Source organism: Dermochelys coriacea, chromosome 8 (genome assembly GCF_009764565.3).
Source record: "Dermochelys coriacea isolate rDerCor1 chromosome 8, rDerCor1.pri.v4, whole genome shotgun sequence".
Classification (NCBI taxonomy): Eukaryota; Metazoa; Chordata; order Testudines; family Dermochelyidae; genus Dermochelys; species Dermochelys coriacea.
In genome coordinates this window covers 1-15,016 of record NC_050075.1, presented here as the reverse complement: position 1 = coordinate 15,016, position 15,016 = coordinate 1, and the positions used below count along the sequence as shown (strand labels likewise).

Here is a 15,016-nt window from a genome sequence, read left to right as displayed (position 1 = left end):
CTCTCCCCCCCTCCGTCGGGTTCACCTCTCTCCACCCCTTTCCGGAGCCGGAATCACCATATAAGGAGCAGGAAGGCTCCCGCCGGAACCGGGACTTATATGGCTGTTTCCTTATATGGACTCTGCGGCTGGGGGCTTCCGGCGGCCTGGGTTGAGGCGGCGACTGGGACCCGAGGAGGTCAGCGGCGGGGGGGCTCGTGCGCTGCCCCCCCGAGAAACCCAGCGATAGGGTGAGGGGGGTGTAGGACCCTAGGGCGGCCGCGGGGCTCTTGTTCCTATCTGGGCTGGGCCCCCACCACCCGGCTTCCCCCAGTGCCAGCCACTGACGCCAGGCTGGGTCTTCCAGCCTGGCTCCATATAAGGGTTTCCTGTCCGCCATATATGGCCATGTACGTCATGGCCGGGGCGGCCCGCAGCCGGTGGGGACTCGATATATAGGGGCGGCTCTAGGGCGGGCGAAGAGCTGATAGCTTCCAGCGGGCAGAGCCAGGGGGAGCCCCGGGCTAAGCGCTTCTACCGGGCAGAGCCAGGGGGAGCCCTAGGCCACTGGGAAGGGGAGCCAGCATATATCGAGCCCAGCAGCGTCACGCGACTGGCGCTTCTGGCCGGCCGCCTGGCCCCTGGTGCGCAGCATCCCTGTGTCCCCAGGCAAAGCCCACTCCCCGCATGGCCGCGGCCAAGGCGGAGATGCAGCTCCTGCCCCCGCTGCAGATCTCTGACCCCTTCAGCTCCTTTCCACACTCGCCCCCCACCATGGACAGTAACTATCCCAAGCTGGAGGAGATGATGCTACTCAGCGGCGGGGGGCCCCCAGTTCCTCACCTCCAGCGGGGCCCCTGAAAACAGCGGTTTCAACCCTCCCGGAGAGCAGCACTTCGAGCATCTCGCTGCAGGTAAGCGACAGTCTCTGTCCACAGGCGGTTAGGAGTGGGCGGGTTGGGAGTGGGAACCTGTGGTGGGGGGACACTCGTTGGGAAATGTCCCCCTCCCCCGCCCGAGTCCTTGGTTCTCGGGCGCTGAAGGGGAGCTCTAGTAGGGCAGGTGCAGTTTGCTCGGGATTCCGCCAGTGCTAATGACGCATCAGCCTCGCTGGTTGCGCTACGGGGGGATTCTCTCTACATGCGTCAGCTGCTCTTCGCGATGGGCTTTCTGCTGCGGGAGCGCTGCCAGGAGTTCGCTGCAATATGTAACGCTCAATTTTTAATTAGCCCGGGGACAGGGGTAGCCCCGTTGGGGCCCGGCAGGGCTAGCCCGGGGGGAGGGGAGAGGGCTGGGTGTAGCAGAGCTGGGGCTGGGCAGGGCGGAGGGTAGCAGCGCAGGGACTGCAGCATCTCTTGTAAGTAACGGCTACTCTTTTCTTTTCAGACACGTTTCCCGAGATCTCTTTGAATAATGAGAAACCCTTGGCAGAAACCAGCTACCCCAATCAGACAAGCCGGCTGCCGCCTATAACCTACACGGGCCGCTTCTCTCTGGAACCAGCCCCCAACAGCAGCAACCCTCTCTGGCCAGAGCCTCTGTTCAGCCTTGTTAGTGGGCTGGTGGGCATGGCTAACCTACCCACCACTTCTACACCTTCTTCATCACCATCCTCCTCATCTTCACAGACCCCGCCCCTGAGCTGTTCTGTCCAGGCCAGTGACAACAGCCCGATCTATTCAGCAGCACCAACATTTCCCAATTCTAGCTCTGAGATTTTCCCTGAGCAGCAAACCCAGTCCTTCCCAAACGCTCCCAGTACCTCTCTCCAGTACCCTCCCCCGGCTTATCCGGCTGCTAAAACCAACTTCCAGGTGCCAATGATCCCAGACTACTTATTTCCCCAGCAACAGGGGGAATCTCTCAGCCTCGTCCCAGCTGATCAGAAACCATTTCCAACGCTAGAAACCAGACCCCAGCAGCCCTCTCTCACACCTCTCTCCACTATCAAAGCTTTTGCTACCCAGACTGGCTCCCAAGATCCGAAGACGCTAAACACTACGTATCAGTCCCAGCTAATCAAGCCAAGCAGGATGAGAAAATACCCAAACCGACCTAGCAAGACCCCTCCTCACGAGAGACCCTACGCGTGCCCAGTGGAGTCCTGTGACAGGAGGTTTTCCAGATCTGATGAGCTGACCCGGCACATTCGGATTCACACAGGACAAAAACCTTTTCAGTGCCGTATTTGTATGAGGAATTTCAGCAGAAGCGATCACTTGACCACTCATATCCGAACCCACACCGGGGAGAAGCCATTTGCCTGTGATATTTGTGGTAGAAAGTTTGCCAGAAGCGATGAGAGGAAGAGACACACTAAAATTCACCTGAGACAGAAGGATAAGAAAGCAGAAAAGTCAACTCCAGCCTCTACTGCTTCTCAGATTTCCACCTACTCCTCCCCCGCAATGACTACTTCCTACCCATCTCCAGCCGCCACCACTTACCCTTCTTCAGTGCCTACATCCTATTCCTCCCCAGTGTCTTCTTCCTATCCATCTCCAGCACACACCACTTTCCCTTCTCCCTCAGTAGCAACTACATATCCTTCTGTTACTGCTACCTTTCAGGCCCAAGTATCTACCACTTTCCCCTCTCCAGGGATTACCAATTCTTTCAGTTCACAAGGGACTTCAGCACTTTCAGAAATGTCATCAACTTTTTCTCCAAGGACAATTGAAATTTGTTGAGACTGTAAAGACAGAAATATAAAAATAGTTGATTGGTACTATCAGACTGAATGGAGTCTGTCCGTTACTAAAGAACATCATACGTAGCAAGGCCATCCTAAGTTTTCTTTAAACTTCAACTGCCTGAAACAACTGCCATTTAAGTTCTCAACTTCTGTCAAAAGACTTAATTTGCATGGACAATGGATATAATTTCAATATAATTTTCCCCCATAAACATTTTACTGAGAAAGGAACTTTTATTAAATGCATAGACAATGTAAAATGTACATGTGCCATGGTATGGTTTTGCTTTCCTTTGGGTACTATTGATGATGTGAAAATTCTTTGCGTATTCATATTGTATTATTTGGAGTTAGCAGGCCCATATTTTGTAAATGGTAATTCTATTTTAGTGACTATGCTGTAATGAGTTTTAAACTTATTTGAGAACAGCACTTACTGTGTATTCAAGCATGTAAGAGTGATGTTATGTAAATATCACCTGATGAGATACTCATATGGCAAAAGTTTGTTTTTAAAGTTACATGTCTTGGTGCCTTTTTGTGAAGCCTTGCTGATGTCATGCATATGTGTGAATGGATGCTTTGCATCTAGCCTTAAGGTGAAAGGGATTTTATTAAAAGAATGTAAGGAAGACCGGGGGGGGGGGGAGGAGAGATTGAGAAGGAGCTAGAAGACAGAATGTAAGCAAAAAAACCTCTCAAAGTCTATTTTTGTTACTGAAATGTAAATTTATAAATATATATTCAGGAGTTGGAATGTTGTAGTTTACCTACTAAGTAGGCAGCAATTTTCTATGTTATGAACATGCAGTTCATTATTTTGTGGTTTCTTTTTACTTTGTAATTGTATTTGTTTAAACAAAAAGTGACTGTTTAGCTTATAAACACATTGAATGCGCTTTACCGCCAATGGGATACTTGGTGTACTTCGGAAAAAGTTAATAAAATATCAAAACAGTGCATTTTTTCTTTAAGGCTTGTATGTGTGGGAAACATGCTTTTACCCATATCCTTGACTCCTTCCCCTCAGTTAAAGATCTCTTTTTTTCCTCAATAGATTTGTTGTAACTTCCATGGAACTGAGCTAGGTGTCTCTGTAGAGAGAAGGTTTCAGAGTAGCAGCCGTGTTAGTCTGTATTCGCAAAAAGAAAAGGAGTATTTGTGGCACCTTAGAGACTAACAAATTTATTAGAGCATAAGCTTTTGTGAGCTACAGCTCACTTCATCGGATGCATTTGGTGGAAAAATTTGGTGCATTTTTCCACCAAATGCATCCGATGAAGTGAGCTGTAGCTCACGAAAGCTTATGCTCTAATAAATTTGTTAGTCTCTAAGGTGCCACAAATACTCCTTTTCTTTTTGTAGAGAGAAGGTGAGATGTCTTGAGCTGTAGCAACTTCATTTAAGTAAGTGGGAGTAATTGGTGTTGCATCTTTAACTCTCATCTACTTAGTAAGGAAGTTAGAACATTCTGATGATCCATCCCTCTCTCTATTTGAGAGGATACCTAGCATGTATCGTAAGTTGTGTACTACCCACCATTTGTCAAATATCTATATAAGCCTTGAGCCTGACTGCTCACTTGGATGGAAGGGTCACTTGGTTAATTCTGTTTTGTCAGAGGGTAATATAGAAGAGAATCTTAATTACTGCTTGACTTCAGGTAAAAAAAAAAAATTGGAAAAACAAGCATATTGCTTGGATTTATAGCTAGTAGTGAATGGGGAGGGGCACAGAATGAGTGAGAAGAGGGAAATCATCCCAAAGGAGCTGGGCAGATTAGAAATATGGGAAGGTAATAAAATTATATATAGTGTGGAAAATACATTTTGAATATATGTGGGGGTGGGAATAATTTTTTAAATCAGATCAACTGATGGAAGCCTACTGCTAATACCAACAATTTAGCTAGGTGTTTGTACTAGTAAATATAACACAGAGCATTCCATTCTGGTCACCCCAGTGCAGAAAAAGACAATGTGGAGAGAGACTTCAGTGAAGAGCAATGAGGTATTCATATAGTGACTGGTGCCATAGAAATTAAAATAACTAGAGAACTGGTGTGATTGAATACTCCTACCACTAGTTATTAATCATTGTGACAGCTGTATGAAAAGATCTCAAACAGGAAAGGGCTCCTAGAACTAGGCTCGATGATTTTTTTTTTTTTTAAATGTATAGAACTATGCCTCACAAGAACTCAAGACAGGTAGAAAAAGAGAGTTCAAAAAAGTACCCAGATCTTCAGCTGATGTAAATAGGTGTAGCTTAATGCTGCTTACCCCAGCTGAAGCTATGTGTGATCATCAGTAGATTGCCCCCAGCACACCAATCTTACACCAGTCACCAACCTTCTCAGGAAAAGTGAGGTGCTAAAGAAGGCTGGATGTAAATACCACGGACTAAGACTCAATTGAGAGCATAGCCCCATGTAGAATGTATCGGAGATGAGTCATCCAGTCTGGACATGACAAAGGTATGAATGGCTGTGGTGAACTTTACACCTTCTCACCAAGTGTAAATGAAAAAAAGGACAGCTTCAAACTCAGCTCTCTTCACTCTTTGAGGGAATCTTGTTTGAGCTACTTCCTCAGCTCTTGCTCTGAGGACTTAAAACTCCTCAGCATTTATCTAGCATTCTAGACCATTGTGATAAAGTGTAAATCTACTTGTTTGCCTGTTTCCAGGGCAACATTGTTACACTGATCATAAATACTCTTTCATTTTCAGAATTAATCAGTCTCTTAAAGACACCAGATCAGGTGATGCTTTGCCCCTTCAAATACCAATCATCTATAATTTGCCACTATGGAGCTTAATCTAGGGTATCATTAGTTTTAAGATTTAGAACCATCTGTAGCTTCAGAGCTCACCTCAGTAAAATCCTATATTTTTTGGTCAGAATGTTTGTCTCTGTCCCAGCATCTGGGGGTGGGGGTTAATTCTAGCTGTCTTGGTCACAAATCTCTCTTCCTGGGAAGACAGGGAGGTTTTAGAGGGTTGTTTACCAAAACAGCCAATCTGTAAAATCCACTGACTGACTACTCCTTTTCAGGAAATGAGTTGGCCTTTATGGGATTCTCTGACAGACAAACTTAGGCCTTTGAGGCAGCTGAAGTTTGGTCTGCTGTACTGATGGCTAAAGATCAAAGAATTAATTCCTTCCCATGGTGAATTTACTTTTTATACCCAGAGCCAAGGCTACCCACAGATGATCACAGAAGTATTTCCCTTCAATGAGTCACTGTGGGAGCACTCCTGGTGTTGGCAGCATATGAACTGGGGGAAAATGCTATTTACCTCCACTATCCTCCCCAATTTTCACAACCATTAACCTTAAGTGGTGGCCCAGGAAACCACTTATAGCCCCTAGTCTAATCAATGGTGTGAGACATGGATGTATCTCTTATACCTCCCAATTTGACCACAGGTGATGGGCATTACACTTGTTTTACCCAAAGTACTACTTCTGTCTGAAGGTGTAAAGCTAAAAGGTCTAGGAAGCATTTTGTCATTCAGTATATGAAAGGAGATTTTATGTCTATGATATGCCTTGCTGGTACATTGTCTGTGGTTTGTTGTCTGGATCAGTTAGGTTAAGATTTTTGAATCTTCTCTAGATGAGGAAAATCCTGCTCTTGCAACCATGTTGGAACAGTATGAACCCAATTAGTGGCTCAAAAAGATTGTTTCCAGTGGAATTCCCAGGTTATCTGAAGATGCCAAGCTATAATCATCTGGACCCATGGAAAAGAAGCTCTTGAGGAATTCCACCATGATTTCAACAGTTTCCATCCCACCATCAACCTCAGCCTGGACCAGTCCACACAAGAGATCCACTTCCTGGACACTACGGTGCTAATAAGCGATGGTCACATAAACACCACCCTATATCGGAAACCTACTGACCGCTATTCCTACCTACATGCCTCTAGCTTTCATCCAGATCATACCACTCGATCCATTGTCTACAGCCAAGCGCTACGATATAACCGCATTTGCTCCAACCCCTCAGACAGAGACAAACACCTACAAGATCTCTATCATGCATTCCTACAACTACAATACCCACCTGCTGAAGTGAAGAAACAGATTGACAGAGCCAGAAGAGTACCCAGAAGTCACCTACTACAGGACAGGCCCAACAAAGAAAACAACAGAACGCCACTAGCCATCACCTTCAGCCCCCAACTAAAACCTCTCCAACGCATCATCAAGGATCTACAACCTATCCTGAAGGACGAGCCATCGCTCTCTCAGATCTTGGGAGACAGACCAGTCCTTGCTTACAGACAGCCCCCCAATCTGAAGCAAATACTCACCAGCAAGCACACACCACACAACAGAACCACTAACCCAGGAACCTATCCTTGCAACAAAGCCCGTTGCCAACTCTGTCCACATATCTATTCAGGGGATACCATCATAGGGCCTAATCACATCAGCCACACTATCAGAGGCTCGTTCACCTGCGCATCTACCAATGTGATATATGCCATCATGTGCCAGCAATGCCCCTCTGCCATGTACATTGGCCAAACTGGACAGTCTCTACGTAAAAGAATGAATGGACACAAATCAGACGTCAAGAATTATAACATTCAAAAACCAGTTGGAGAACACTTCAATCTCTCTGGTCACTCGATCACAGACCTAAGAGTGGCTATACTTCAACAAAAAAGCTTCAAAAACAGACTCCAACGAGAGACTGCTGAATTGGAATTAATTTGCAAACTGGATACAATTAATTTAGGCTTGAATAGAGACTGGGAATGGATGAGTCATTACACAAAGTAAAACTATTTCCCCATGGTATTTCTCCCTCCCACCCCACCCCCCCACTGTTCCTCTGATATTCTTGTTAACTGCTGGAATTAGCCTACCTGCTTGTCACCATGAAAGGTTTTCCTCCTTTCCCCCCCCTGCTGTTGGTGATGGCTTAAGTGAGCTGTAGCTCACGAAAGCTTATGCTCTAATAAATTTGTTAGTCTCTAAGGTGCCACAAGTACTCCTTTTCTCCTTACAGTGTGTATGATAAACCCATTGTTTCATGTTCTCTGTGTGTATGTATATAAATCTCTCCTCTGTTTTTTCCACCAAATGCATCCGATGAAGTGAGCTGTAGCTCACGAAAGCTTATGCTCTAATAAATTTGTTAGTCTCTAAGGTGCCACAAGTACTCCTTTTCTTTTTGCGAATACAGACTAACACGGCTGCTACTCTGAAAGCTATAAACTGTCATCTGTTTAAAAATCTTTTTTTCGAGAAGCACATGCAAACCCAGACATGAGCCCAGAGGAATGAGATGGGAACAGAAGGAAGGTGCTAAAAGTCAGTATAGGCCTGAAGTAAGGCTCGAATGTTCTAGACACTCACAGAGAGCTGGTCGGCTGCATTACACGCAGCTGTTTATCACTGAAAGCCAAACTTCAGATCTGGCCATCTAATGACAGGAAAAACCTTGCGTCATTCCCATCCCTGTCCCAACAACTTTCGCTGTCCGGGAGGGGGATCCAGCCCGACGTGCGCGAACACGCGGGGGCAACCCTGGGCTCTGGCCGCGGCCTGCCCCCAGCCCCCGCGCGGAAGAAGGAAGGTGCCGCTTCACAGCCCAAATCCGGCCCGGGCGGGCTCTGGCTGAAGTGCGCGTTAGGCCGGAGCTCGCCGCGGGGCGGAGTCGTTCTGCGGCTCGGGCCCCGCTCAGCGCCCTGTGGCCGGCGGAGGAGCCCGGCGCCTCCTTCGCTAACCCGGGGCCGCTGCTCTGTGCGCCAGCCCCGCCAGGGGCAGTAATCACGTCATCTGGCCCCGGGCCCGACGCCCGGCCAAGGCTGAACAGAAACCTCACCCTTCGCTCCAGCAGGAACTGCACTGCCATATATGGCCCTTCCTCCGCTCCTAATATGGCGCTTCCTAGGCCCATACAAGGCGTTTCCTTCCCGGCAGTGCCGGCAGCCAGGCTCGGCCCCCCGAATCCCGAGCGGCGCCCAGACGGCCCCGCCTCAGAGACCAGCAGGAGGAGGTAGGTTGAGCAGCGCGCGGCGGCCGCGGAGCCCTGGCAGACCCTGCAGTAGAGGCAGCTGCTTCCGGTAGGGACCGGGCCTGTCTGGGTGGCTCCGAGTCTGTCCCTCGTAGCCTTCTAGGCTGCGGTTTGGGTCTCTGCGGAGTCTGTAGCTTCTGCGGTGGCCGCTCGCTGTCTCTCGGGAAAGGCCACTCCACACACAGGCAAAGGATGGACGAGCTGGCTTTGGGCCTGTCAGTACTAACTGCCCAGTGTCTGAAAGCAGAATCTTTGTACATTTCTTATTGTAGGATAGGCTGTTCTGCCCTCGAGCTCAGCCCCCTGCTTTAATGGGGCAAGCTAATATTATGCACAAGGAGAAAGTAGTGGGTTTGCTATGTGTTTTAGCCAAATTCACAGAGTGAGTAAGAGGCTGGTCAAAGTTTGTATAGTTTTTCAGCCCAAAAAGGACAATTGTGATAATCTAGTCTGATTTAAAAGGGATAATCAATGTTTTTATCACCATATTTTTAACTGTGCAATGAAACTAGAGAGAAGTCAGGAGGAACCATTTTTTCTTCTAATGTAAGCGTTTTAAAATATTTGCAGTGTAACCCACTTCACCACCACTGTCTACTTGAATTTGAGTGTGGTTTTAGGTGGGTGTGGGTTGTTCTGTGAATAATAGCTCAGGGCCCAACAGCTGTGGCAGTTAATAACTGGATCTGTGTGGCTTTTGTTAATTTAATTTTATTATGTAAATAGTTGTTTTCCCAAATAAAAGTGTTTGTGGCTTTACATTCACAAGGACTCTTGAGTTCTTAGGGGTGGAGAGGAAATAACTGTAAAGGTGTGACCAGGAGGTTTTAAGTTGGAGCTTGAGCCAACAATTTTATTTCATTTAGTCCAAGACCAGGGTTTCTCAGAACAAGCTTCTTGGTGGTCTCAGAGTGTGGCCACCAACTCTTGCTGGTGGCCGCCCTCACACTTTTCCCTGAAATACTTGATTAGCTTTAGGAAAATCAAATAAATATGCACATACACACATCAAAATTATTGTAATTTATTTATTGCTAGCTAGTAAGTCTGCTGTGAAAAGTTATACTTGTATGTTTGTTAATCACTTTTCACAGCAGACTTACTCAGCCCTGGCAAGCCTTGGGGACAAATTAAGCCCTGGAGGGTTGGGGGAGGTAGTGGGGGCCAGGGAAGATGGGGGTGAGGGGCTGGAGCTCGAAGCCCTGCAGGCAGAGCCCGATGCCCTGCAGCTGGAGGACGGGGTCCAGGAATGGAGCCTGAAGCCCCGTGGCCAGGGCTTGCTGCCCCCCACACTCCTATCCTAGGGCTGAAGCCCAAAGCCTAAGTCCCACCACACCTGGGAAGGTGAGGAAGTCGCTGGCTGTCTGCTCCTCCAGCGTTGTGCCCCAGGTGTCCCCAGAAGGGGTCAGGGCCCAACCCCTGCAGCTGGCCCCAGCATCCAGGAGCAACAGAGTGGGGGAGGGGGCTCTACTTTTCCCTCCCCCCCTCCATCACAATCCAGGAGGCTGTAGCCACAAGAAAAGCCCCTGGTAGCCACATTTCAGAAACGCTGCCCTAGACATCATCTGAAGCTGGACCTAACTCCTGCTAAAGACACCTGGAAGAAGGGTTACATTTTGTAAAGTGCTTGGAGGTCTTTGGATGGAAGGTGATCTATAAATAAAATGTGTTGTTATCATTTATTGTTAATAAAATGACTGAACACAATCTAACCCTTCATTCTAGCTGTGAGTCACTAAAATGAAGGACAAATATTCTGAACATGTACATTTAGTTAATTCTTTAACTTTCAGAATGCATTGCTTAAAGCGTGTTGCTCAGAATCTTTGCAAGGGATGAGTATTACATTGGTTTTAGGTCTTCTTGAATTGTAAACTCTTCAGAGTGGGGGCCATGCGTGCCTAACTGCTGACTGGTAATAGACTCGTGAACAAAGGAGGCATAATGGATAGTGAACTGGTAGGGGCTCTGACACTATTGTGAGGATGTGATATAAAACCCTAGACAGATTGATCACTACTTAACTTTCTCCAATAATGACCATTCTTAATTCTTGGATCTGTCAGTGGTGGAGTGGGCTTATAAAAATTGTAAAATAAGCAGTGTAACAAACTGAAAAAGACATTGGGATGAACAAACTATTGGAGTCATACTAAATTGCACTTGATAGAACAGTGACTAGATGCTGGAAAATGGGTGCTCTTATACTGAATAAGTTTGATCTTTATTGCTTTCAATTTAAGACCATTTTTGACAGTGTTAGTCTGAACAGCTGATCAGCTGAGGATACATGAGATGCATGGAAGTGAAGTTTATGTGCTTCAAGAAATTAATGTTCAGCAGGTATTATGATGTACCCAGTCAGGTATTATTTTCAGTCTTCCCACAATGGAATCGGAACCATTTTTAAACCCAGTTGTTGCTAGAAAAAAATCTAGTGGTTTTCTACTCTTGCTAGAGAATGGATTTTCTTTTGTCCGAGAACTAAATTAGAGCTATGTTTAAAAAAAATTTTGTTATGGGCAACCTGATATAAAGGTAGGGATAATTTACAGCAGGTTTCTGATCTCACTGGTCAATTTATTTGCTAATAGTTTGGAGGAGCAAAAAGAAAATCCGAGATGTTTGCTAAGGACACTTGTTTAGGTAAATACAAACTATGGAAGATTGTAAGAAGCTCCAAATGCATTTAAATGCATTGAGAATTGGACACCATGATGGCAGACTAAATTAAATTTTGATAAGTGTATTACAATGGGGGAAGTAGTTAAATTTCTCGTATACCTGATAGATTCTTAACTTGTAGGATTCTCTCGGGGAAAAAATCCAGATTTTGCATAATCTCATGGAACTACAATTGACTTAATTATATCCAAAGCTGTTTGAGGTAATGAAATGTATCTTTTCTGTTTAAAATCTTATTAAAGAACTAAGTAAAATTATGAAGCTGTATATTTATTAGCACAAATAAAATACGCCAAATAAGCTAAAGACACAGAAGGTAATTGTTCTCCTATGCTTGGCACTGATGAGGCTTCAGCTGGAGTACTGTGTCCAGTTCTGGGCGCCACACTTTAGGAAAGATATGGACAGAGGAGAGCAACAAAAATTATAGGTTTTGACCACCAGATAGATGAGGAAAAGTTTAAAAAGAAAACTGGGCATATTTAGTTTTGAAAAAAGAAGACTGAGGAGGGAACCTGATAACACTTCTTCTTCGAGTGCTAGCTCGAGTCGATTCCAAGTTAGGTGTGCCTGCACCCATGTGCACAGTCACTGGAGATTTTTCCCTTAGTGGTACCCATCAGGCTGGCCCTAGTGCCCCCTGGAGCCCCATGCTCAGCGTGCCGCAGGCCCTGTGCCCTCTCAGTTCCTTCTTACAGCCCATGACAGTTGCTGGAATGTCTCTTGTGATTGCAAGCTCCCCATTGTTTTTTTTTTCCTGACTTTCCTTGGGCATTCTTGTTATAAATAGTTGAGAGTTAGTTAGTTAGATAGGTGTCCCATTTGGGACATCCCAGGGATGGGGCATGCCCCAGTTCCTGGATTTCAAACTATGTGCTGCCTACTATAAGTCCAGGCCAGTGAATGATCCACGTACAAGCTGCTTGAAGTGCCTCGGGAAAGCTCATATCAAAGACAAGAAGAGAATCTGCAAGGGCTTCAGGCCACACACTCTTAAGGACAGGGACACTTGTTTGAAGGGCCTGCTAATGGAAGTGGCACTTAGACTGGCCTGAGAGCTGTGCTGATCCGATTTGGCTCCGAGTATGTCAGCCTTGGTGCAGAACGCTCCCTGGTACTGGGCCCTTCCCAGCGCTGCTCCCATCCCCCATGCTGAGGTAGAGGCATAAGAAACAATGTGCCAACAGGGGGCGGTCCCTCGTACTGCAGAGGGATAGGCAGAAGATGGTCGATGAGGTGAGAGCCATGCTGGGCCACTCGTCCTCCCCAGAGCGGTGGTTGGTGAGAGTAAATTGAGATAAATTGAGTTTGAGACCCCTGACTTTCAGTGTGGTCAGCGTACTTAAAGGGGCAATGCACATCACTCACACTCACGGTGTGTGTCTCTGTCTGCCATGCTGTCTCCTCTCACTCCATTTATGCTGCCTTGTAGAGTATGAGGCTATGTGTTAACCCTTGAGGGCTCAGCCGAGTTCTAGTTAATCATTTAGCAGTAAGGCATTCCCTGGGAAATATCCCACCCTCTGACTCCACCACCTCAACCAAGCTTCGCAATCATCACTGCTGTGTACAGTATTAAATAGTTTGTTTAAAACTTATACTGTGTGTTTGTCTAGTGACAAAAATTTCCATGAAACCTAATCCCCCCCCCCCATTTACATTAATTCTTATGGGGAAATTGGATTAGCTTAACATCGTTTAGCTTAAAGGTGCATTTTTCAGGAACATAAATACAGTAACTCCTCGCTTAACATTGTATCTACATTGTGTTAACAGTGCTGCATACTAGAATGCTTTCAGGCAACCTGAAAAAAGAAACCCAGAACTTTGTAAAAGCACTCTAATTTTTGGTAACACTGGGAAGTTGGAAACCCAAGACCTAAGAAGAGCATGCTCTTTTAGTCACTGCTCTTTTACTCACACTTCTCATTAGTCAGTGACTAACCCTCTGGCAAAAAGAAAAGGAGTACTTGTGGCACCTTAGAGACTAACAAATTTATTAGAGCATAAGCTTTCATGAGCTGAAGTGAGCTGTAGCTCACGAAAGCTTATGCTCTAATAAATTTGTTAGTCTCTAAGGTGCTACAAGTACTCCTTTTCTTTTTGCGAATACAGACTAACATGGCTGCTACTCTGTAACCCTCTGGCAGTAATCTAAGGGGGGAGGTGTAACACTACACCTTATATTCTTCATAGAAATATTGTTGTATGATTATAGCATAACAATAATATGTTTTGTGCAAGATAAGGCATGTGAGATATCATTGGAAAAGTTATAATTTGCTGAATATGATGCTATTTGTGTGTATGTATAAATTTTGTATCTAAAGTTAGGAATATTGACTATACATCTGTACTACAAAAGTGTTTGCACCTGGGGAATGCCCACCAGACAGAATGCAATCAGTCTGGCTGGCTACTTGGGGACCAGTCAATGAATCATTTGGGAAGAACAATAGGTCTTTGAAGATGCTAATCTCCCACCTTCCTGAGAAGCTTTCTTGGGATGCTACAAACACCTTCTGACTCATGGCTGCTTTGCCACTGCAGGATCATGTGATTGTCACCTGATAGGGGACTCCATGATAGAATATCAGTATTTTTCCACGGGGGTGGAAACCACACTGGAAAACAAAGGATTCCTGCCATATGTAAAGCCTATTTAAGGCAGGGGAGGGACATAATCAGTAGTCATTCTTCACTGGATCCCCACCCAGGACTGCAGGAAACATCTAAGAAACACAGATGGGGGGGGGGGGGGAGAAGGACTGAGCCCAGGCTGGGAAGGTGTCTGGCCTGTGGAAAAAAAAATACCTGGAGCTTTAAATGGCAAGCAAGAGCAGCTTGCCTTCAAGAAACTCTGCAATCTGCCTAAAATGACATTTAGGGTCAGAAACTACTACTTGTAACCAGTTTTTCAGTATCTTAAGCTTATATTGCGTTTTTGTTTTATTTGATGGGTAATCTGCTTTGATCTGTTTTCTGTCACTTATAATCACTTTTGTAGTTAATAAACTTGTTTTTGTTTTCTCTAAAACAAGCCCAGTTTGTGGAATTCATAACTGTGGGGCAAAAAGCTGTGCATATCTTCCTACAAATTGAGGGATGGATTTCATGTGCTTGCACTGTACAGTTCTCTGTGCAGTGCAAGACAATACAATTTTGGGTTTACACTCCAGAGGGAGTGTGCACTTGAGTGCTGGGCAATTCCTGAGCTGAAGCCTTCCCATGCAGTGCTGATTTCAGTGTCTGTGTCTTTCCGCAGCTGGGTGTGTCACTACTTGTGTCATGCTGCCTCATGGCCTTAATGCCTGGATGCCAAGAGAACTATAACAGAAACTGCCTTCTAGTCAGTGACTAACCCTCTTGCAGTAAACTAAGAGGAGAGGTGTGACCCTCTGTACCCAGCGCTCCTGTGTTCATCCTTGTAAAATGATTGTGTGGTATCCAGTGCAAAATTTGTCATGTCAGGTGTCTTCAGAAGGCTCATGATGCACTGAGCATTATTGTTACAGTGATGTTATAGTAATTGTTGTTATAGTGATGGGATGTTATAGATTATAATTTCATGTATATAGTTATGATGCTGAAAATGTATCTTCATGGCTTAAATCAAGCCC

At 45.8% G+C, this 15,016-nt stretch overlaps 1 protein-coding gene across 1 annotated transcript; it reads left to right on the top strand.

Moving 5' to 3' along the window:
- The first annotated feature begins 269 nt into the window (after positions 1-269).
- EGR1 (early growth response 1) lies at positions 270-3,634 on the top strand. The gene is given in 3 exon segments (XM_038413314.2): positions 270-801; positions 803-893; positions 1,366-3,634. Coding segments are annotated over 3 exon segments (1,530 nt in total). The 5' UTR covers positions 270-666; the 3' UTR covers positions 2,670-3,634.
- Positions 3,635-15,016: the final 11,382 nt, after the last annotated feature.